Source organism: Oculina patagonica, chromosome 13 (assembly GCF_052425735.1).
Source record: "Oculina patagonica isolate OP01 chromosome 13, crgOcupat, whole genome shotgun sequence".
Classification (NCBI taxonomy): domain Eukaryota; kingdom Metazoa; phylum Cnidaria; class Anthozoa; order Scleractinia; family Oculinidae; genus Oculina; species Oculina patagonica.
In genome coordinates this window covers 8,197,630-8,220,005 of record NC_135770.1, presented here as the reverse complement: position 1 = coordinate 8,220,005, position 22,376 = coordinate 8,197,630, and the positions used below count along the sequence as shown (strand labels likewise).

Genomic DNA, 22,376 nt, shown 5'->3' with positions numbered 1-22,376 from the left:
TTAAATATTAAATAATCTTTATTACTAGCACTGTTTGACAGTTTCGATTAAAAAATAAATTAACATTTGGGTTCTTTTTAAGGCAATGAAGGCTCTTATCTTATTGCTTGGGTACTATGCTCTCGTCTGCTGCAAATCTGGACATCTTTGTTACCAACCACCATATAAATATTTTAAGAAGTAAGTTTTTTGAGTTTAATTACGTATTTACTAAAAAAAGCTTACATCAACAAAAATTGGCCTCGTATTAGCACGTTCATTTCTTTACAGTTCCCTAGTCATGGATTATGTGGATATAAAAGCGATTTTGGATCATTAAGTGTTGTAAAATTATACCAAAGTAAACAGTCTCGCCAAACACAAAGCATATAGACAATCAAAACTTGAAGCTTGCATGAAGCGAAGAAAAAATGTATGCGTCTGTGCGAGCGAGTCATGATTTGGTTTAGGTTTTCTGATAAGCTGAGAAAGGTACGTAATTTTTTTTTTCTATCAATAAATAATTACATCAAATATACTAATAAATACTAAACACCCTGAATCACACCATCATCTAAAATTCGATACCACCAGATTTGTTTTCCCCACAATGTTGTTTGATTGCAGACACTATCCTGTTGGAAATGACAAGATTAATGAAGACAGTTAATGAAATGTTTTGAAAAACATTTAGAATAAAATTCAGCGATGTGAAAATAGTGTTCCATTTTTATATCGCTGATTATTATTTTTAACAGTTAAAATATTTTGAAATTGAACAAAGGGCATAAGAGTTTGTTTTTTGATGATCAAGACTTTAATTCTTATTACGTGTGGGCTTGATTAAGTAATTTGATGTACCGAGAATTTGGAAGTCGATTACTCTTGTGGTTTATAGGTTTAAAGCAGCAGAGTTACAATTTTATAGTTAAATAATAATTTCACGGATGTTTGGTCTAAACTGTCCTGAAATTGGTGGTAGGCAACTTAACCCATAAAAAACATTATCTTTGAACATATAAAGGAAGAAATAACCTTAATTTGCGGAGAGAAATCAAACCACCGCTATAAATATCGATTTTTTGATGTCGCGCAGAAACAACTTGAAAAGTTAAGCCTTAATTTTTCAAGTTGTAATCCATTTCCACTTGATTTCCATCCGAGCCATCCGCAGCCAAAGACGCTTGTTAACAGTTTTCGTGCTCTAATATAGCAATTTTTCATAAAAATGGACCATTATGTCCATTATGATTTGGTTTCCTACGACATTAATATATATTTTGGCCGTTCAAAAATCTGTTAAAAACCGTGACAAAGCGCCTTTAAGCTAAAGTTAAAATTGTAAAGTGTAATGCTTACACTTCAGCAGGAATGTTCTCCTCGCACAAGTTTGAAAGTACGTATACATGGCGAGCTGCATGTTCATTCTGCGAAAGAAAAATAATGTTTTCAGACAGCACAGAAAAATGTATATGTGTATGATTATGTTAACTTTGTAAACATGCGCCCCAGGCAAAGACATTGGCATGTAACAGAATTGCTTTCTCAAGATCTTCGGGTCTTAGGCCTTTTCCACACGTGTGCTTTTTTCGTTTGAAAACGCATTTTTTTCTTTGCGGTGTAGTTTTCCGTCCATGCGCGCATACGGGGAAAACAGTGACCGAAAACAAACTCCAGAACACTCTTCAGAGTGGAAATTTTTGAAAATACCGTTTTCGCGTTTTCGTGTTGAAGATGAAAACGACACTCTTTGTTTGAAAACGATGACGTCACGGCATATAAGAATGTTTCACTGCAACCTTACTTTTAACTTGTAAGACTTACAGCATAGATAATTTAAGTATTTTTTTCCAGATGAAATGTTCAAGGTTTTATTTCAGAATACGACTCAATCAACAGGGCTTAGGTTATTACATTTTTTAAAAGGTTTTTTTGAAATGAAGTTTGATGTAGACGTCATGGTTGAGTTTTATGAGGAAGGAGTTTCACAACGAAGCCATCATGATTTTATGAGGACGTGGAGCTTTGTGTAAAATTCTAAATTTATGTAAATGTCGTCGAGATTTATGTGGACGTCGTTGTTTAGAATTCGAGTTTTACGCGGAAGTCGAGGTTTGTGTGTATTTTTGTGACCATTACCTTCCCCAGATTGTAACAGTTCTTTGAGAAAGCCCTCACAGCTTGCTTGTAACAGTGAAAGTCTTTAGGGTCAGCCGTTGTCTTCAGCACTCGCACTTTTTGTTCCGTAGATGAGACACACTGCGCCACAATTTTCTCCATGGTTTTGAGTATTTCCTCCTTGAGCTGTTTGTACAGTGTACAGGGAAAAAAGCTTCTTTTAATTAGAAAAGAACTTGACAAAAGGCAATGCAATACCGTAAAATAAGCCCCCCACCCCAGTAATAAGCACTCCTTTCTGGTTATAGGCCAATCTACCTGGAAACAAAAAATTAATCTGGTTATAAGCCCCCCCCTCTGCTGGAAAACAGTACTGAGCAGCGCTAATTGTTGATTTATTATGACTTTTTAACTTAAAGAACGTATTTCGATTAGCACTGCCGTGGCTCGTTTCGAAACGTTTTTTTTATTCCGCTTATAAGCCCCACCAGATATAAGCCCCTCCGTTTGAAAGTCCATTCAAAACCCCTTACGAAGTTGTATAAGCCGAGGGCTGATAACCGGAATTTTTTACGGTATTTTCAGCAGAGATCCAAGGATTCTCAAGGATTTATTTACTGTACCTTTAACAATTTCTCTATTTCATTGATTATTTTTTGTTTTTTTGCCTTGGATGTAGCATCCCTTAAACGGTTCTGAAGAGTTTTGAGATGGACATCTGGTGTAGGAACTGCATCAGTCTGAGATTAAGGAAAAAGATTTATCAGGCCTCTGAGGACTCCCATATACTACAATGCTGGGATTAAGCGTTATTTGATTTTGGTAGCTGAATAGAGGGCTCTCACTGGCTACACTTAATATAACTTCTTTTTTGATTTAAAGATCTGAATGTGTTAAACCAGGGCTGCAAATATTTTTTTTCACTTGAAAAACAGAAAGAACATTGTCCTACTAAGACACCACCTTGGTCGGATAAAACAAATTGTGGTCAGACAGATTTTAATTCATCATTGCCATCAAATGATTTACCAGTACGATCAAAAACTTGTCCGGACATCATATCCGACCACAGTTGGGATTTTGTCGGACATGAGCAAATTTTAGTCCGCCAATGTCCGATGTCCGACTGTTATTTGCAGCCCTGTAAACAGAAAAGAGATCTTCGTGAGGAGTTCAGAACGAAAATGAGCAATACACTCATTCCAATGGGGCTCAAATTAAAACAAAATAGTAGCACTTATTGGAACAGGCAGTCGGGAAAACAATTGCCTGGGTTTTGGCAAATCTTCGTGAAGCACTCGAAGAGTTTTCGATTTATTTTATCTAATCAAAAACAAGCACGAGCGCTCACGAGTACTCCGAAAGCAATTGCGCGAACAAATACGTCATGTTGCTTAGCAACTTCTGGGACGAACACCGCGGGCTCAGTGCCATTTCGGAGGCGGGATTTCTTCAAAAACTGACATTTATTCCCCCTACTGCACGGCATCTTATCTCAATAAGAGCAACTAATTCTTACAATAGGTTCAGCGCTGTACTCTTCTGGGGAAACTCCGGAACCTTTTCCACTCCCTACACCTTGGTAGTTGTCTAAGGTTTCATTTTCTAAATCCTGTTGAAGATTAAATTAAAATGGTATGAAAATTAAATTAAATTAAAATGGTCGCTTCGCTCGCGGAAACCCAACTTGGGAGCCTGTTCGCAGGCTACTGAGAAAGTAACACAAGCAAACGCAAATACTTTCGACATTAAAGTGAAATTAAGACAAACATAAATTATTAAACCATTAGCTCAACAAACCATGTCTCCATACTGCATAACATGGCTGGTGTTTGTCTCCTTTTCAACAATTTTGAATTGTTGAAGAAGCGATTCTTTACCGAGATTAACCTGCAAATTATCAATTGAAAGAATTTTTAAAATAAATAATCTGGAAATAACATCACCAAGCTAATCTCGTTCTGCAGTACCTTTTCCATGATATAAATATTAAATTCGTTTCCTCAGATAAAATAAATTTTACACCTGTGCCCAAAACCTGTCCACCTTGTAATGGATTAGTATTTCCGACTCATAACATTTGCTAAGCATATTAAGATGGTTTCAGCCCAACATTCGAGCAATACAGGCGAAAATAAAGTTACCACAGAGATCTCATAGCATGGTAACAGTTAAAGTACAGCTAACAAAAACCTGCCAAAGCTGACCCCGCAAGAGAAAAACAGTAGAAAAATGGATTTCAAAATTATCGAGTATATTTCAGTTAAAATGGACGTTAATTTCACGCCAGTTCAAAACAAAATGGCGCGCGTTTTGAACATTTTTACGAGGTTTGACTTTAATTTTCTCGAGAATGCTTTAGAATTGAATTACGGGGTCACTAACACAAATGAATTTCAGTAAGATCTTTTAAATACAGTCGAAGCTCTCTTAACAGACACTCTCGTAAGCGGACAGCTCTACTTACGGCCGCCTTGTTTGAAACCCCGTTTTAACTCCCATACAAAGTCTGTATTTTTACATTCCCGTAAGCGGCCGCGGACACTTTCACAGATTACGACTTTACTTTTTCTTTGTTTTTAAGCTCCGATAAGCGGACACCCCAAAGAAAATCCTATAAAAAACCTCTGTATCTTGTTTTTATCAGTCAATTCCACACCGCCGTTCGTCACAATGATTTTACAGTAATTACAGTACCATATTTCAGCGTTTGTTTTGTCATCATCCACGTCCGTCCAGTTATTGTTAGCTGGGCAAGCTCCCGTAAGCGGTCATCTATCCCCTACACCGCTAGTGCCCGCTTACGAGAACCATTCTCGTAAGCGGCCAGCTCCAGTTACGGACACTTTTTTCGCGTCCCGAGGGTGACTCCGCTTATAATTACGAGAGCTTCGACTGTAGTATACAAAATGTTACCGTGCTATGAGCAGATTGTTTGGTTGCAAGAAAAATTTGAGCAAAAGCGTATTAAATTTCGCAGTTTTGTCAGTGTTTTATGGATCAGTCGTCAAAGACTAAGGAAGTACTGGAAACATACAAAGGTCCGGTTCAATGGAGCCAGTTGGAAACGGAAACTTTGGTGATTGTACTAAAGAGATCTTGGCCGATTTATTGTCTTGACGTCATTCCTTTGTCACTAAGCTAAGTGATGATCTATCATCTTTTGATTTCCTGGCAAAAAAAGTTATGTTTCTACCACACCCTATGCTAATTTCTGAAAACCCCTATGAAGCGGCCAGCTTTCATTTCCCCAAAGGTGGCTTCTTAACAAAGTTCAACTAAAATACAGCAGTACATACTGATTCAGAATTCTCCAGCCAGCTGACTGAGTACACATCTCCAAGGTATATCTGGCGTTCCTTGTCATAATAACACGCATAGGCATCTTCATTGGGATTGGCAGCCGTTGTTACATACACTAAAGCACAATAAAAACTATCATGACAAAAATTTTATTTAATTCACCTCAAGCAGAATCTTGCCTCAAGTCAATGTAGCCAACAGACTGAGTACCTCCTGGACGGGATATATTTAGTACACTGCAAGTTATGCCCTAGTATTTTTTTTATGTAGACAGTTAGCTGGTACCCATTTTCTACATAGAAAGGGTAGAAAGAAGGTAAAGTCTGCATAAGAGCCTAGTGGACCATCAGGCCGAAGTTTATCCCAGTTTCATGAGCAGAAAATGACTGGGAGAATTTCTACTCCCCTCCTGGATGGGATGCTAGTCCATCGCAGGGTTACCCTCAAGCATTTAATTTGCCGGTACCCGTTTGGTGGAGAGAGGCATGACGAGAGTAAAGTATCTTGCCCAAGAAGACAACACAATTACCCCCGGCCAGCCTCGCTCTGGAGTCCAGCGCACTAACCATTAGGCCACAGTACCTCCCTCTACATAGAAAGTGTTACTGTTAAGTAAAGCATACCGTAAAATTCCGGTTATAAGCCCCCCCGCTTATAAGCCCCCCCGGTTATAGGCCCATCAACCTGGAAACAAAAAAATACATCCGGTTATAAGTCCCCCCCCCCCCGGATATAAGCCCCTCTACCGGATGACAGTACAGAACAGGGCTAAATGTTTGTTTTTTGTGCGTTTTTAACTTAAAAACGTATTTCGATCAACACTCCCGAGGCTCGTTTCGAAACGTTTTTTTCCTTCCGCTTATAAGCCCTCCCGAATATAAGCCCCTCCGCTTATAAACCCACCCAAAAACCCTTACGAAGTTGTATAAGCCCCGGGCTTATAACCGGAATTCTACGGTATGTTTCCTAAGACCTCAGGCAGGTTTTTGCATTTTTGTCAGAGTTACTGTTTTCCAGATACACCTAACTGAAAAAACGTTGACCATTTGAAAAGCATAAACCATGAACGATGTGAACTAGTGGTATTCTGGGTAGACATCATTTGCAAGGTTAGTAATATTCCTTTAACTGACAATCAAGAACAATCAAGATATTTTCTTCTTTGAGACCCTTAAGAGTGTGATTTATGTAACCTGTCTTGTTATCGTGTTTATTCTCTCGAAGACAACAACAATTTTTCAATCAGGTGTACCTACAGCTGACATACCATTGATATTGTTCTTCAGTTTCTTGTAGAACATGGAGCCTGACTTACAAGCTTCAATGTAAATCACCATCTAGCAAAATAAAATAGAAATACTGAAATAGAAATAAACTGCAAATTTGCTACGTGGCAAAAACTCTAATGAGCCGTACTACAATCTTTGTATTAAAAGTTTTTAAACCTATATCACATAAAAACTATTATAATGCATCAGGCTCAAATTTCCAAGAACCTTTTATAGTGCCATACTCTTTCACTATGCATAAGCCTCGAATCAAGCGGCCCATAGTGCCAGAGCTTATCCCAGTTTCTGTGGCATTAAGCGGCTAGGAAGATTTCTACTCTTCCCTGGATGAGTTGCTAGTCCATCACAGGGTACCCCCCAGCATTCAGTTATTTTGCCGGTACCCATTTATACACGTGGGTAGAGAGAGGCACTATGAGAGAAAAGAGTCTTGCCCAAGAACATAACACACTTAACCCCGGCCAGGGCTTAAACCCAAACCACTCAATGTGGAGTCTGACGCGCTACCCATTAGGCCATTCTGCCTCCCTCTTCAATATTCATAGTTGATATTTTTGTAGTTTGATTAGAAACTGTGGAGTACACTTATGCTTATGAGACAAATATATATTGTAAACAAAGATTTGTCAATAAGTTGAAAAGCTACCTTTTTGAACTTCTTCTTGGCATACATGTCATTAATGACATCTATTAATTGATTTGCCATCAGCTGAAAACAAAAAGAATCTGAATAGTTAAATAGGGGGCTGTTTTTAGTGCACAGTCATGGAGGAGGGTTACAGGGGGGGGAGGGGGTGGGAGCCTCAGAGAATAGGGGTGGAGGGGTACGGGAGGCAGGGAGAAGAGATATGGGAGAGGGAGAATGAAGGGTAGGAAGTGAAATTCCCAAGATGGCAGAAACTGTGAGAAATTGAGAAAATTTTTGTAACATTGCACAATGTCATACAATAATTATAAAGAGCACAGAGAGGTGGGAGACACTGATGGAGGGGGGGGTGGGGGTGGGGGGAGGGGTGGTAACTGGGAGGAAAAGGTATGGGAAGTGGGAAGTTCAGACCCCCACCATTTAATAGGGGGATGAATGAGGTACCCAAATTCGCCGATCCATGCTATTTTTTGGCCAAATCTGCTACTATTTTCCGAATCCGAAATCCGAATCTGCATAATTTACTTAAATAACTTTGTGTGGTATAGTTTCACTGCAACAGACAGTACTGTAGACGTTGTTTTTTAAGCCAGTTTTAAAAGCTTCATTTCGACAAATTAAGTTATTTGAACTTCGTTTAGTACCCAGGATTGCAAAAATTCACAATCCATGCTTAAGATCTGTGAAACCCATTCACCCCTCTCATCTAAATATGCAAATCTCATTAGGTACTCAGTGTTCTGTTGGGAGGTGGGGATGGGGGTGTAAACCTGAGACCAAAGGGAGTAGTAAAGGGATTCCCCAGATTGCGGGGATCATGTATCTGATAGACAGCCATCAATCAAACTGACAGACAGCCATCAATCAAACTCACCTCATCACCTGTTGGGAAAAAAAGCACACCAGGTCCACCATGATCGGCAAAGTAAACAAAGATGTGGTCATTGGGTCCACTGCAGAGCAATACAGTAAAAACCCGCATATAAGAACCTAACATTTAAGAACCTGTTAGGCTAAAATTTCATTTTTAAGCACCCTTCACATAAGGACCATTTTAGGCTAAAATTCTAAAACAGGTTCTTATTTTCAAAAAAGAAAAAATAATCTTAAAAAACATAGAATTAAAAAATCTTCTCAAAAATATATTTATAACACAGTCTGTTTTTAAAGAGGAACTTTGACATTTTATCATGTTATGTTGTTTTGTATACAAGATTTATGGAACTATAGTGAAGGTTACAGTATAGGTTTGATTTTAACAAAATCAGATTAAAATCAGATCATTTGAAAATTCTACTTTATTTCTTGAACAAAAGTTAGAGCCTAATTAAGAACCTAGTTTGCCTAATTTTACACTAAATACCATTTATATAAGAACCTGTTTAGGCTAACTTTAAAAAAACTAGGTTCTTATACGCTGGTTTTTACTGTACATCAATGAAAATAAAACAACAGTTGAGTAATAAAACATGTAGTAAACACTTAATAATTGTCGTGGTCTATTGAAAATCAAGATATTACATTCATGATAGACAAATTTCCTATGAGTGAATAGTTAATAAGCTGGGAGGGGGTGGGGGGGGGGGGGTAAAATTTGCTCCCATATGTGGGTTATACAATAGATATGTCCTGCATATTGCCATTCTGGAGGGTTAACTTTCTATAGCCGGCCATAAGTACAGGGAGGCTTCGCCCAGGAGGGTACCTTTTCCAGGCTATAGGTATAAAAAGGGTAGGGATTTCACAAGTTGAAACGCCTATAAATTTACACTTACCAGATGTCCAGGATTGAACGCAGGTATTGTTTAATGAGTACTTCATGTTTGCATATTACCGGTACTTCATATTTGACAAAATTTGGTGTGTTTTGGTGAATTTTTATTAATAAGGACACTTTGTGATGCCTGTCATGAGGAACGTGCATCTCATTAGCATTCAATCCTGGACATATCTGTAAATTTAATAAATTTAAATAGTCTGTACCTTTCAATAACTTTTCCACTGCCGGTCTCATTCATGTCTTCTTTATCTCCCATAAGAACATTCAAGAAATTATGAGGGTTTACATCCTAACAAAAAGATCAATTAATGATCAGAACAATTTGTTGTGCTCAGCACAGCTGCAAGCTGCATGCAGAATAATTGAGAATCTCAATATGATTAATATGTTATTCAGGGCCACACCTAGGATTTTTTGTCTGTCGGGGCAAGTATTCCTGGCAGGGGCAACAGGGGTCTTTATAAAGTAAGTTTTTTCTTTAGTTTTCTTTGTTTTTCAGTTTTCCCCCTTGCCCCCGCTAGGTACAGCCCTGTTAATTATAACTTAACAGATGAATTATTAATTAAAATTATTATTAAACTAAAACCATACAGTCAGTCATTACAGATCTTTTAAGGGATTTGATTAGATCTGCTCCCACAAAAATCAAAAATATTTTTAGGCTCTTCGAAAAGTGATTTCATACATAATTTAATCACCAGCAGACTGCATGATAATTATGCATGGCTATACCTATTTTTCTGGAGAAACTTGACATACTTTGATGAAAAAGCCATCAAAATTAAGTCAAAAATGCTGCCATTTTGAAACATGGTTTCTAGAGGATGCTTGGGCTAGTATGCCGATATGTAAATAATTGCACTTTAGGGATAAAGAGACTGCCAACCCTGGAGTTGGGGGATACTACCCATGTGCCTATACAGGGATGCGCTGCCCGAAAGGGGTACCTTTTTCATGCTTCAGGTATATAAAAGGGAAGGGATTTCACAAGTTATTAGGTATATGAAAGGGTAGCTGGGATATCGGTGACATATTTAAAAGAACCTTCAATTAAAATATTTTAAACATACGCACATCATCTAATATGGCTGTATCATTTTAACTTATTAAACGCTACATAAAAATGACAGCAAGAATTCCTGTTTTAGGTATATGCCATGTCTTTTAGGTATATGAAAGGGGAACCTTTTTTCAGTAAAAGGTTAATATCAAAGGGGTGCCTTTTCTGTCAAAATGGTATATAAAAGGGTAAGGGGTTGGACCTGAGAAGTCCCCTGGCTGCAAACTTGAACTCTCTAGTTTTTCAGTCTTACCAATTCAGTGTAGTCCTTTGGTACCCCATGATACACATCTGTTCCATTAGGCTAAACAGCAAAAGAGATTTATTATTACCAAGTGAGATTTATTATATACATAACCATTAGCGAGGGAGTGAAAGTGTGCCAAAAAATACCATCCCTAGCTCTAAGCCATGTGACCTTAGGTCTTCTTTGCTAAGCTCTAAGTTGGTTGAACACAGTTTTCACATGCTCTTTGAATTCAATGCTGACCTAAGTCTCAACACCCAAGGTCAAGGCTTTGAAAGAAAGAAAATTAAAGTGTTGCGCACTACCGGTATTCAGCAGTTTTGTTGAAAAGTTGCAATTGGGTGTTTAATTAATATCTTGAGTGTTCGATCGTTCGACACTGTACGTCAACATGTGCACTGACCTTCATTAATTCAGTCAGGGGTGTCTTATATCACTTCCATATATAATGTCACCAAAATTAAAGTCTTCAATGTTCTATTCTACTATGTCATGTACTGTACAGGGAAAGCCATTTGACATTGGAATAAATGCCAATGAGCTGAAAATAACCCATTTCATTCAAATACAGATACTTATCGTTCCTTTATGCTCTTATTCTTTTTTGAATCAACTTGCCTTGTTGATTATGATGCCTGGGGTTGGATTGCTGGTGAACAACAAAACTTTGTAAGTTTGACAATGATGTGTCATGATTATAATGCTGGACAGGCACTCATTAAACGTACATGTATAGGTAAAGACTGCGTTCGAGCCTAGTGGCCTGTAAGGCTAAAGCATGTCCTGGTTTTAGTAGCCCAATGCTTGCACTACTAGGAGTATTTCTACTCCCCCTAGGGAATGCTAGTTCATCCCTTTGTGATTTTCCATCCATCACAGCCACATAGCAAGACCAGTTGAACAAGGTGAACTTGAATAGACATCCCAGGGGGGGGGGGTACTTCGGCTTGTAAATGACGGGGAGTAATCGAATGAAGGCAAAACTCAGGACCAAAAAAATCCCTTAGTCTTCCGACATTTACCCAAAAAAATCCCCGGACCAAAAATAACCCCCCAAAAAATCCCTTGTCAAATTACCCTTTAAATTGCCAGGAGGGGCAAAAATATAACATAAAGAAAACCATTATCATACCATAATTACGCCAAGGCCGCGCCAAGTTTGTTTTAATACCCCCATAAAAATCCCCTATTTAAATCAGAAAACCCAAAAAAATACTTGCCAAATTTTCCAACCCAAAAAAAAAACCTGGAATCCAAATGTTTAAACCCCAAAAAATCCTTCGACCATCCCCGTCATTTACAAGCAAGAGTACCCCCCTGGGATAGACATTTCATGATCATACATGTAATGTGCACTGTGCAACCCTCCAAGTTTACTTTTTCCTTAGTGGCCATTTGGCCACCGACTGCTCAAGTTTGGTCGCCAGTGACGCATTTTAGTTGCTAAATTAAGCTCACGCTTTCAATCCTTCTTCTTTATTTTAGTCGCCAGGCTGGCGAGTTCCGTTTCAATGTAGTCGCCAGCTCCAAAATTTTAGTCGCCATGGCGACTAGAATGGTCTTAACTTGGAGGATTGACTCTGATTGGCTAATATCAGAGGGTGGCGAAGGGTTTGCGTGTGACAATTGAAAAGGGCAAAAATTAGACCATTGATGTGTAAAAATAAGGCAAAAATTAGACTGTGACGCATGAAAATAGCTACAAAAGATATGAAATCCCTGAATTCTGCTGTTTCAAGTGTATGTGACACGTGAATTTTGTTAAAAATTGTGCATGAAACGAGATCACGATCCCCCCCTTTGCTACCCTCATATCAGGGACCCATGGTATTATAGTGGTAAAAGTGGTGTAGCAAAGTTAGCCATAAAATAAATTAATTATAAGGTTACTCTCAACCATAAGCTGTGGATGGCATTGAGAAAAATATATTGCTTCTGAGTATGTTCTGATCGAATATCTTAAGTGATACTCTCTAGTGCAGTTAATAAGATGCCTCGGGGGAGAGGGTACTCAAAAACGTTTTTTACATGGAAGCTCCACCTTGAGGTCCAACCCCTTACCCTTTTATACACCATTTTGACAGAAAAGGCACCCCTTTCGTATACCTTTTATTGGAAAAAGGTATACCCCTTTCATATAGACATGTGTACTTAAAACAGGACGTTTTCTTGACATTTTTATGTAGTTCTTAAAAAATTAAGATGATACGTACAGCCATAAGTTGTGTCTGTTCGAAATATTTAATTTTAAGGCCCTTTTAAATATCTTAATGACAGAATTTCCTACCCTTTCATATACCTAAACTTGTGAAATCCCTACCCTTTTATATACCTGAAGCCATAAATAGGTACTCCTTTCAGGCGGAGCCTCCCCGTATAGGCCATTATAGGGAGTGCCCCCCCCTCCTGGGTTAAGACAGAAGTAAATATTCTTACTATGAATTATAAGCAATGTCGTCATACATCATAACCACAATGTTCTCATCAGCGATGCCATTTTTATGAAGAATCTGATAAGCATGGCATACATCTGCCTTTAATGGAAATTAAAAAATATATATGAAAATTAATGACATTTTTTACCTATCTTCGTTATTAATATCAATTATTTGTTATCATTATTGGTAAAAACTAGAAAAACCTTATCTCTCAGCAAGAGAGTTGGTTTACATGGAAGATAAAAATACTGAAAAATTCCCAAATCACAAAAGTTGATAAAATTACGAGACAGCAAGCACAAAACTACAGAGTCTGAAGGCTGGAGGATTTGAAAACCAGGAAAACAATAGGCTAGAAAATGGGATTTCATTTGGGCAAAATTTGGGCTGGGAAATGGGATTTTATCTCTCCCCGTGCCCCCACCCTGCTTCAGGACCCTATACACCAATTATTTGCAAACCAATCAAGACTTATTACTACAGTCGAACCTCGATTATCCGGACCTCGATTATCCGGATTTCTCGATTATCCGGACTTCCTTCTCTGGTTCCAATTTTTCATGAATATTAATTAGTTACATTCAAGACCAGATATAACTAAGTTTCACGACGATTTAAATTTACTTTCTGTCTTTGCTTACTTGTATTATACTGAAGTTTACAAGGCAAAATGGCAAAATGCAGAATGTTTAAATCCTTCAATGAAGTGAAAAACATCGTAGAAAGTTCGATCGGTCGACACCACACGTTGGCACCATGTCTAGTCATCAGGCCCATCACGTAAAAAGACGCATGGAATGCCTGGAGGTTCGAAATTGTTTCCGAACAAATCGGCGTGTTTTTGTCGCTTTTTTTGGAGAAAACTGCCTCAAAAATGATCAACTTCTTCGGAATTTTTGTTTGTGAGGATGGCTAACAGTTAATTTATCGCTATGATGAAGCAACATTTCTTTTTATTCCGTTTAATGTTTAAAAATGCGCCGAAGATGCGGAGGATGCGGAACTATGCGGATCCGCACCACAGCATCGTGTCAGATGCCCTGTTTTTTTTTTGGACTCATTAATATTCATACTTTCGATTATCCAGACTCTCGATTATCCGGACTATTTAGCCTAGTCCCAATGAGTCCGGATAATCGAGGTTCGACTGTACAGGCTTTCCCATGCTTCAACCCTGCTATATGGATTGTCTGTGTCAAATGTGAGAACCATGAGAGGAAACCTGGGGGGGGGGGGGGGAGGTACTTCCATAAATTTTGGATAGCGGTGTGCCACGAAGGTTCTTAAACTCTGACCATATTTAAGGATTCAAAGAAAGCGAACATTGATACCCTTTTTAAGGCCCAAAGCTGAAAAATGACACCCTATTCAAGGGGAGGAGAAGCGTTCCGTTGCAAGGTCCGAAATAACGGCCAACTGCGCACGGTAAAACACAAATCTTTATAAAATTGCTTTACTAATACTTAAACGGTCAGTTCAGTTTTAAGATCCCTTTTTTTTTTTCGTTTAGCTGGGCGTTTATTTTAGCTAATAGAATTTAGGTATCTTTTCTAAGGATCACACCGGGAACACAACGCCAAAAGGAGCAAAAATGATACCCTATTTAAGGACCGAGAACCTCCCAAACCATACCCTATCCCGCGGCACATACCTATATAGCCCATATATGTGAGTACCCACCCCGGGAGGAAACAAAACCAAGTACTGCCACCCGGGGGGGGGGGGGGAGACTCCCATATGAAACCGACGGGGATGCTCATCGGAAATTTTGAAAAGAATCCCTAAAAGAGACCAATCTGGGTGTGGCTCAAGCCTTTCTTGACCTCTAAAAGATACCAAAAAACTAAGAATGGAGTTTATATTTGTATATTTCTTCGTGTGTAACCCTAAACGACCATTATGGCTTAAACTATTGGCGTTTTGGTCGTTTTTTCCCGGAACACCCTAAGCAAGACCAAAAGTCCGAAATTTACACCCCTAAGCGAGACGACCAGCATCCTCGTCACTTTCATATGCGAGTCCCCCCCCCCCCCCGGATACTGCCAGTACACGTGTACAAAATTCCCAGAATTCCGATACATTTTACATGTAAAGATGTATTATCTCTTGGTGATAATTGTAAGAATAAATAAAAGTCTTAAGTGACTGTCAAAGAGCTTGAGCGACGTTGTGCAAAGCTGCTTTTTTCTTCCCAAAAGAAACAAGCGCGTTTTACCTGAAATCTATAATTCCACCAGTCTCGCCCACTGGACACGAGGAGAGCCCAATGCTTTCCCTTCGCATCGGCGGCGTGTTCGCTTTGACTTGACGCGACGACAAACGTAAGGCCAAGGAAAAACAACTCTGCAAACATGTTGCCCTTTGAAAAAAATATCTTAATATTAACAAACTAACAAACTAGATATTCCACAAAATTAATGTGTACCGGTTCAGAGATTCTTTTCGATTAACACGGCTAGAATCGCAGACGACAGCGGTTTCCACTACACGAATAACATATGTCATGTATGGAGAAGTATTTTGTCTACAAGTCAGCCAGCAAAACCATCCACGGTACTTGTAGTCACTAGCTGTCTTCTCATCACAGGCTTCCCAAGCTCAAAAGTCGTCTTTTTGATGTGTTTTTAGAGCCCTTCGGGCGGCCGACTCTACATACGTGGTGTATGCGACAGCTTGTGTATATAGAGAAATGTATGGGAAAATCACGGATTCTCTAAAATCGGGTAAATAACTATCTATTTTGAAATAAAGTTTACCTACCTCAAATGTGTCGCTTACTTGTGCCGAATTTGAAGCCATTCCGACGCCATTTAGCGAAGTTATTCGAAGTCGTTGTCTTCGAATAACTTCGCTAAATGGCGTCGGAATGGCTTCAAATTCGGCACAAGTAAGCGACACATTTGAGGTAGGTAAACTTTATTTCAAAATAGATAGTTATTTACCCGATTTTAGAGAATCCGTGATTTTCCCATACATTTCTCTATATACACAAGCTGTCGCATACACCACGTATGTAGAGTCGGCCGCCCGAAGGGCTCTAAAAACACATCAAAAAGACGACTTTTGAGCTTGGGAAGCCTGTGATCGGATTGGACCGGATCGGATCGGATCGGACCGGATTATCAAAACTCGGATCGGATCCGACCGGATTGACAAAACCCGGATCGGATCCAAAAAAATCGGATCACCGTAAATTCCCGCCAAAATCGTCACATGATACCTCAAAAGAAGGAAGTAAGTGGATGTTTTCTGTGTGTTGACCCTGCTGAAATGATTTCCGTTCCTAGAGTGTAAGGTAAAGATTGAAGTGGGGAAACGAACAAGAAAGAAAGACTTATCTTTACTAATAAATACGACACCTAATTGTCCCACATTCTTACAGCCCTCGAAGCCTTCGATTAAATTTAATATTTACCTTTGAATTTTTTATCCTGCAGACAAGTACAAAAACGGCAAATCGATTGATTTCAAATCATTCGATGAGACTTTAACATAGGAGCAACTGATGAGGTCCACTGAAGGACCGAAACTCGAGTCTTAAATAACACATTTGCAGGAGACATCGTTGCAGCATCCTAGAGACTTCAAATGCAGTGATCAAACTGCCATAGAATTTATTTGTTGGATGCAAGTAACACAACAAAACAGATAAAAAATAATGGAGGAAAAGTTTTATACAGGGTCGGTCAGGGTTTTTAGGTATACAGTATACAGGGGGATTTAAAATTGGGTATACAGTATTTTACACTGAAAAAAGGCTTTTATGGGTATAAAGTATACTGTGTTTTTCCAAATTTTGGTATTTTGCATGATTTTGAGGGGAAAATTTTGAGTACACTGGTACAAGTTTTTAGGGTATATGGTATACCACTTACCCCCCTGGCCGACCCTGTTTATAGCTCCCAGAGCACAAATCACAGCCACTCAAACTAAGGGGAGCTTAAAAACAAAGAAACCATCGCTCGCAATGACTGCAGTAGCCTTTAAAAGACCCGGATCTTAGATCCTCGCAACCGTACGTGAAAACGTTATCATACGAACTAACCGCCACTTCAGAAATCCACTGAACCGATACACAATATAGACTACAACATTCCTTTAAAGGCTATTAAGAATCTCTCAGCAAACAAGAGCCAATAAACATAACGAGAGTTAGCAAACGCAATGGCATAAAGGTCATCACTGAAATGGCTCAAGAGAGCGTTAATTAAATCCTCCGTTAACAGTCTGAAGGCTGATTCAGCAACCAGCGGTAGTCGTGTTGGCCTGTCGCATTTTATATTAGCACACAGCGAGCATCCACTTACTAGTTACTTCCTTTTTCGCCATCCTCGATTTGAGGTATCATGTGACGATTTTGGCGGGAATTTACGGTGATCCGACTTTTTTTTGGATCCGATCCAGGTTTTGTCAATCCGGTCGGATCCGATCCGATCCGATCCGATCCGGGTTTTGTCAACGCCCGATTAGTGAATATAATAATCTGCTAGCAGATTATTCACTAATCTGTAGGTTGCGCGCGCAATGCATGATTTTCAAGAGCAATGTGTCAGGCATCTGACGGCGAAGGAAATTCATAGTTCGTCGATTCACTTCTTCAAACGAGAAATAGTTTGACCAAAGTTCAAAAATTGCTGGACAATAAAGTCTCGGAAAACACAAAATGACTAACAAAAATTGGGAAGAAACTCTTTTACGATTTAGTAGGACGACCAGTCGAAATTAGCACAAGTTTTGAAACAGGTTGAAATCGTTTGTCATCACTTCCTTTTCCAGAAAAACAATGTATAATAAAACAATTATTAGATTTGGTTTATGTGATATTCGAAATAATCAAGGACTCGGTAAGTGTTATCAGCCTCAGCCTTCGGCTTCGGCTGATAACACTTACCTCGACCTTGATTATTCCGGATATCACAAAAAACCTCATGCAATAATTGTTTATAAAAGACGTTCACGCCAAAAAACCTTCCCGTACTCAGACTTTTTTCTGTCACCACGTTTTTTTTAAGATGAAATGTGTGAATGTTCCCAGTGTTGTTAAAGACATTTCTCAAAAAGAATAAAAATCTCAAATTAGCTTTCGAGAAGCATACTTCACTCGTTTTTATCGCCTTCTGGAGCGAGAGAGAAGAGAAAATAAGATTACTGTAAATAATCTAACAAACACCCACTCTCAAATAAACTCCTCGTATCTAACAAACGCCCCCTTCTTAAAAAACGCCCCGCGTATTATAGACGGCCCCTCACCTAAAAAACCAACAAAATGATCTTAAGAGTAAAATCACGCTGCTTGACTCGGACATCGAAGAGGCCAACAACGCCAACATGATTGACCTCGATGGCGATGAAAACATCGATATCGAACTATGAACGACATCTCTAGGCACAGCACAGATTAGATTATTTTCCTACTCACAAACTCTGTTTTGTATCTAACTCCGCATTCTATTTCTTTTGTTGACGTTGTTACAGTTAAAGTGAAATAAACGCCTCATATCATGATTTAACGCCTCCCCTCGGACCCCTAAAGTTCAATAGACGCCCCAGCTTTTTATTAGATCATTTACGGTAACCATGGGAATGAGGTTCTGATTATTTTGCGTTGAAAAGGCGGAAAAAATTAAACTTCCCTCGCAGTTTATTTTTGTTCACTGCAATAAATATTGTCAACATGTATTAAACCTTGCATCTCAGACTGCGAGGTTAAATTGATGCAAAGTTATGTTATATGTTTACATCAAACATGTAGAGACGCAGCATATGACTGTTTTATCACATCTTTATTACAAAATCTACTAACATTAACATTTTACATGCAAAACGATTACATCACATACAGAGTGGTTTTCAATTGAGTGCAAAAAGAAATCTGGCATTGCTTCGATTTCGCTTTGGAACGATCAACCGGTGAAATGCAATGACTTCCTCACAAAAAAATTTTTTCGATTGAGTGTCGAAAGTTATCAGCAGTTGTTTGGTTTTGCTTCACTGTGCTCTGTGATTGGCTTAAAAATCTCGCGCCATTTAGTACTCAACCAATCAAAAGTAAAAACAAAACCACTCTTCCACGTTTTCCCGCGCTTTGCAGCCACATGCACTTGCTTCGAGTTTTGATTGGTTCGCTGGATTGTCTGTGTCCTTTGTTATTGCAATTGGCCAGAGTGATTACTTTGGTTTTGGTTTTACGACACTCAAACGAAAACTGCTCTATGTTTTCCCGCGCTTGGTATCGGTCACGTGCATTTGCTTTGTGTTGTTGGTTGGTTCGCGTAGTTTACGTTGATTGTGATTGGCCAATGCAAGATTGCATCATTGCTTTGGTTCTGGTTTCGTGCCGCAACTGGAAACCGCTGTAGTCTAACAAGCGTCTTTGGTTGCGGATGGCTCGGATGGAAATGGATTGCAATTTTAAAAATCAAGGCTTAATTTTTCAAGTTGTTTCAACACATCTTCAAAAATCGTGTTTATAGCCGTAGCTTGACTTCTATCCGCAAATTAAGATTATATTATATCTTCCTTTAGATGTTTTTCAGAACAGTTTACAAAAAAATCTGTGAAATACCCGTGACGCAGCCCCTTTAACGGAGCTCGTAATCAATTTAATTTCTATATTTATGTGCTATGATTTATGGTTATGTCACCTTTGAAATAGGTGTAAAAAAGTGCAGCAAAAACCCGGATATGTCTTCTACGGAAAAAGGGAAAATTGTGTGTTGAAAAATGTGGAAATTAGCCAGAGTGACGCCTGTTTTTAACCCTTTTGCCACGGGGAGAACACATATGTGCTTATGACGTCGTCGTTTGGTTCAAATCTGGCCGAATTTGATGACATTTTTACACCAAAATGGTCTTGCAAAGATCTATTCATTGAAAGCATAAAATGTGACACCCCCCCCCCCCCCCAATACATGATATAGTTTACCACCCCTTGAAGTTCATGGTCTCTAAAGCATTTGTCTCTAATGCATGGTCTCTAATGCATTTGTTATGAACCTACTCGCTGAGAGCTGTAAAATAAGATATAGTTTAGGGGTATACCTAATATATATCAAGATTTTGATTTTTTGGAACTTTTTCGTTCTTACTTTTTAAAACATTATTTGTCAAACCTATCACGTTTTCTGTAATTTTTGATGTGATTTTTGGAATACACAGGTCAGAAGCTTTCAAATGGTATATCATACATGGGTGTAGGGGGTCTATTTATTAAATTGGAAAAAATTCTCGGTAATTTAGTGCTGAAAGGGTTAAAAAAGGTACCAAATCAGATCTTAATAACTACCGACCTATATCAGTCATACCAGTGGTTTCAAAAATTTTTGAAAAAATGATATACGATCAACTTTACGAATATTTAAATGACAATAAGCTGCTATCTAACTGCCAGTCAGGTTTTCGTCCTCTTCACAGCACTTAAACGGCCTTGCTTGAAGCCACAAACAGTTGGTCTGTTAACATTGATAACGGTTTACTAAATGGCGTTGTTTTCATCGACCTCAAAAAGGCGTTTGACACGATTGATCACGAAATTATGTTGCGCAAGATCTCGTTCTTTGGTGCTGACCACAATACCCTCAAGTGGTTTCAAACCTATTTTAGCAATCGAAATCAAGCGTGTAATGTCAATGGTTATCTCTCAACTACACGCACAATTACCTGCGGTGTGCCGCAAGGCCGCATACTAGGTCCTTTACTATTTTTAATGTACATTAATGATTTGCCTAACTGCCTGCTTAACGCCTCTCCAAGAATGTTTGCAGACGACACTAACATAACCTTATCTGCAAGAAATTTAACTGATTTTAAATCAGATATTAATCCCGAACTTAGTAACCTTGATTGTTGGCTGAAAGCTAACAAACTAAGCCTTAACATAGCAAAAACTGAATTAATGATATAATAGGATCTAGGCAAAGATTGCAAACTCAAAGTGACGAATTTGATATTAAAATAGACGGGGAGAAAATGGAGAGGGTTGATCATACTAAATCGTTAGGACTTATTATTGATGATCGACTCTCTTGGTCAAAACACGTTGAAGAAATATCTAAGAAAGTTTCCTCATCTATAGGCGCTTTAAAACGTGTAAGGCCTTTTATCTCTACAAAAACTGCGGTACAAATCTACAATGCCCTAACACTACCGACCCACTACCGCATTTTGATTACTGCAGCCCCGTTTGGGATTGTTTGAGCAGCCAGTTAAGCGATAAACTGCAAAAACTCCAAAATCGCGCAGCCAGAGTGATTATATTACCAAATCGCCTTATGATACGAGCTCGAACCTCCTTTTGGAAAAACTGAAGTGGGAGAAGTTATCTAAACGTCGTCAGACGCAAAAAGCATTGATGATGTTTAAGACGGAATCCACTAGGAAGTCGAGTAATATTTATTAAAGTTTGACAAAAATCAAGTACCAGAATAATTTAAATCCTATTGCGTTATTTCCTACCGTTAATAAAAGGTAAAAATGTAAGTAATTATCCGTGATAATGCATCAGTCAATTGAAACCCCGGCCCCCCGACCCCCGGGACTTACCGGGGAATTTAACATTTACCAAGTGATAAAACCCGGCTTATTTCCCCGCCCTAGGGGCCTAGACGTCTGTTAAAAGCCCCGCATAGAGGGGGCATCCGAATCGACTTTCAGGAAAAAAACGGACAAAAATCTTGATTTCGTTGCAGTAACTAACAGGTTTTTAAGAGAGATGCTCAGTGTGGTCTTTCAAGAAAGCTCGTTCTAATTCAATGGAAAAGATTATCTTTTACTGATAAGCACATCAAACAGCCATGGGCACGACAATCGCGCAGTTTCTGCTGTCATGTCGAAGCCAAAATAGAAAACAAAATAGAATAAGGCTATCCTTTGGAAACGATTTATTGTCGACGTCTTTTAAACTCATGTGGGACACAAGAAAAGACAAAATAGAAGAATTTCATCTTAAGGTAAACAGCTTTCACCCTACGATATAATTCACGGCTGAAATCTCAGAAACAGAAACTACTTTCTTGGAGACGATAGTGTACAAAGGTGGCAGATTCCAAGTACAATCAGTCTATTTTTATCGTGCAAACACATTAAATGCAAACCCAGGCGTCGCTAAAGGCTTTATCAAGGAAGAAGCGTGGAGACTTTTAAGAACGGATTCCTCAGAACGAACATTTTGAGAAAAGCATTTAGTCCTTTATGTTAAATCCCGGCTGCCGTCCCCGGATCAGGTGATCGCGTGCTGTTAAATCACCGCTCCACGGCCCCGTTCTACTGACATTTTGTTAAAACCACCGACCACCGGGGCCAACGCGCCGTTAAAAGTGCGTTAAATCCCGGCTTTGGACGCGTTAAATCCCCGCTAAGTCCCGGGGGTCGGGGGGCCGGGGTTTCAATTGACTGATGCATAATACCAACAACAATTTCTTATCAGAGTCTGAGAGTCTTGGCAAAATAAAATGGTTGTTGTTGTTGTTGAGAAAATGAATTTCAAAGTTTACAAGGTATAGGCAAAATCTCACGTGT

General features: G+C 38.9%; 1 protein-coding gene across 3 annotated transcripts; it reads right to left on the bottom strand.

Moving 5' to 3' along the window:
* On the bottom strand, positions 1-15,413 carry LOC144634990 (legumain-like). 3 transcript variants are annotated; one of them, XM_078494045.1, is made up of 16 exons: positions 15,286-15,412; positions 15,076-15,219; positions 12,859-12,956; positions 11,041-11,071; positions 10,429-10,479; positions 9,319-9,404; positions 8,210-8,288; positions 7,336-7,398; positions 6,668-6,737; positions 5,397-5,515; positions 3,898-3,987; positions 3,617-3,709; positions 2,721-2,837; positions 2,119-2,283; positions 1,339-1,406; positions 1-614 (listed from the first exon to the last, which is right to left on the bottom strand). In XM_078494045.1, exons 2-16 carry the CDS (start codon positions 15,211-15,213, stop codon positions 554-556), a joined length of 1,329 nt encoding a protein of 442 aa, XP_078350171.1. In that variant the 5' UTR covers positions 15,214-15,219; positions 15,286-15,412; the 3' UTR covers positions 1-553. The 3 variants fall into 3 exon arrangements, with proteins under 3 accessions (XP_078350171.1, XP_078350172.1, XP_078350170.1); XM_078494046.1 differs by lacking the exon at positions 12,859-12,956 and having other exon boundaries at positions 15,286-15,413; XM_078494044.1 differs by having other exon boundaries at positions 15,076-15,306.
* Positions 15,414-22,376: the final 6,963 nt, after the last annotated feature.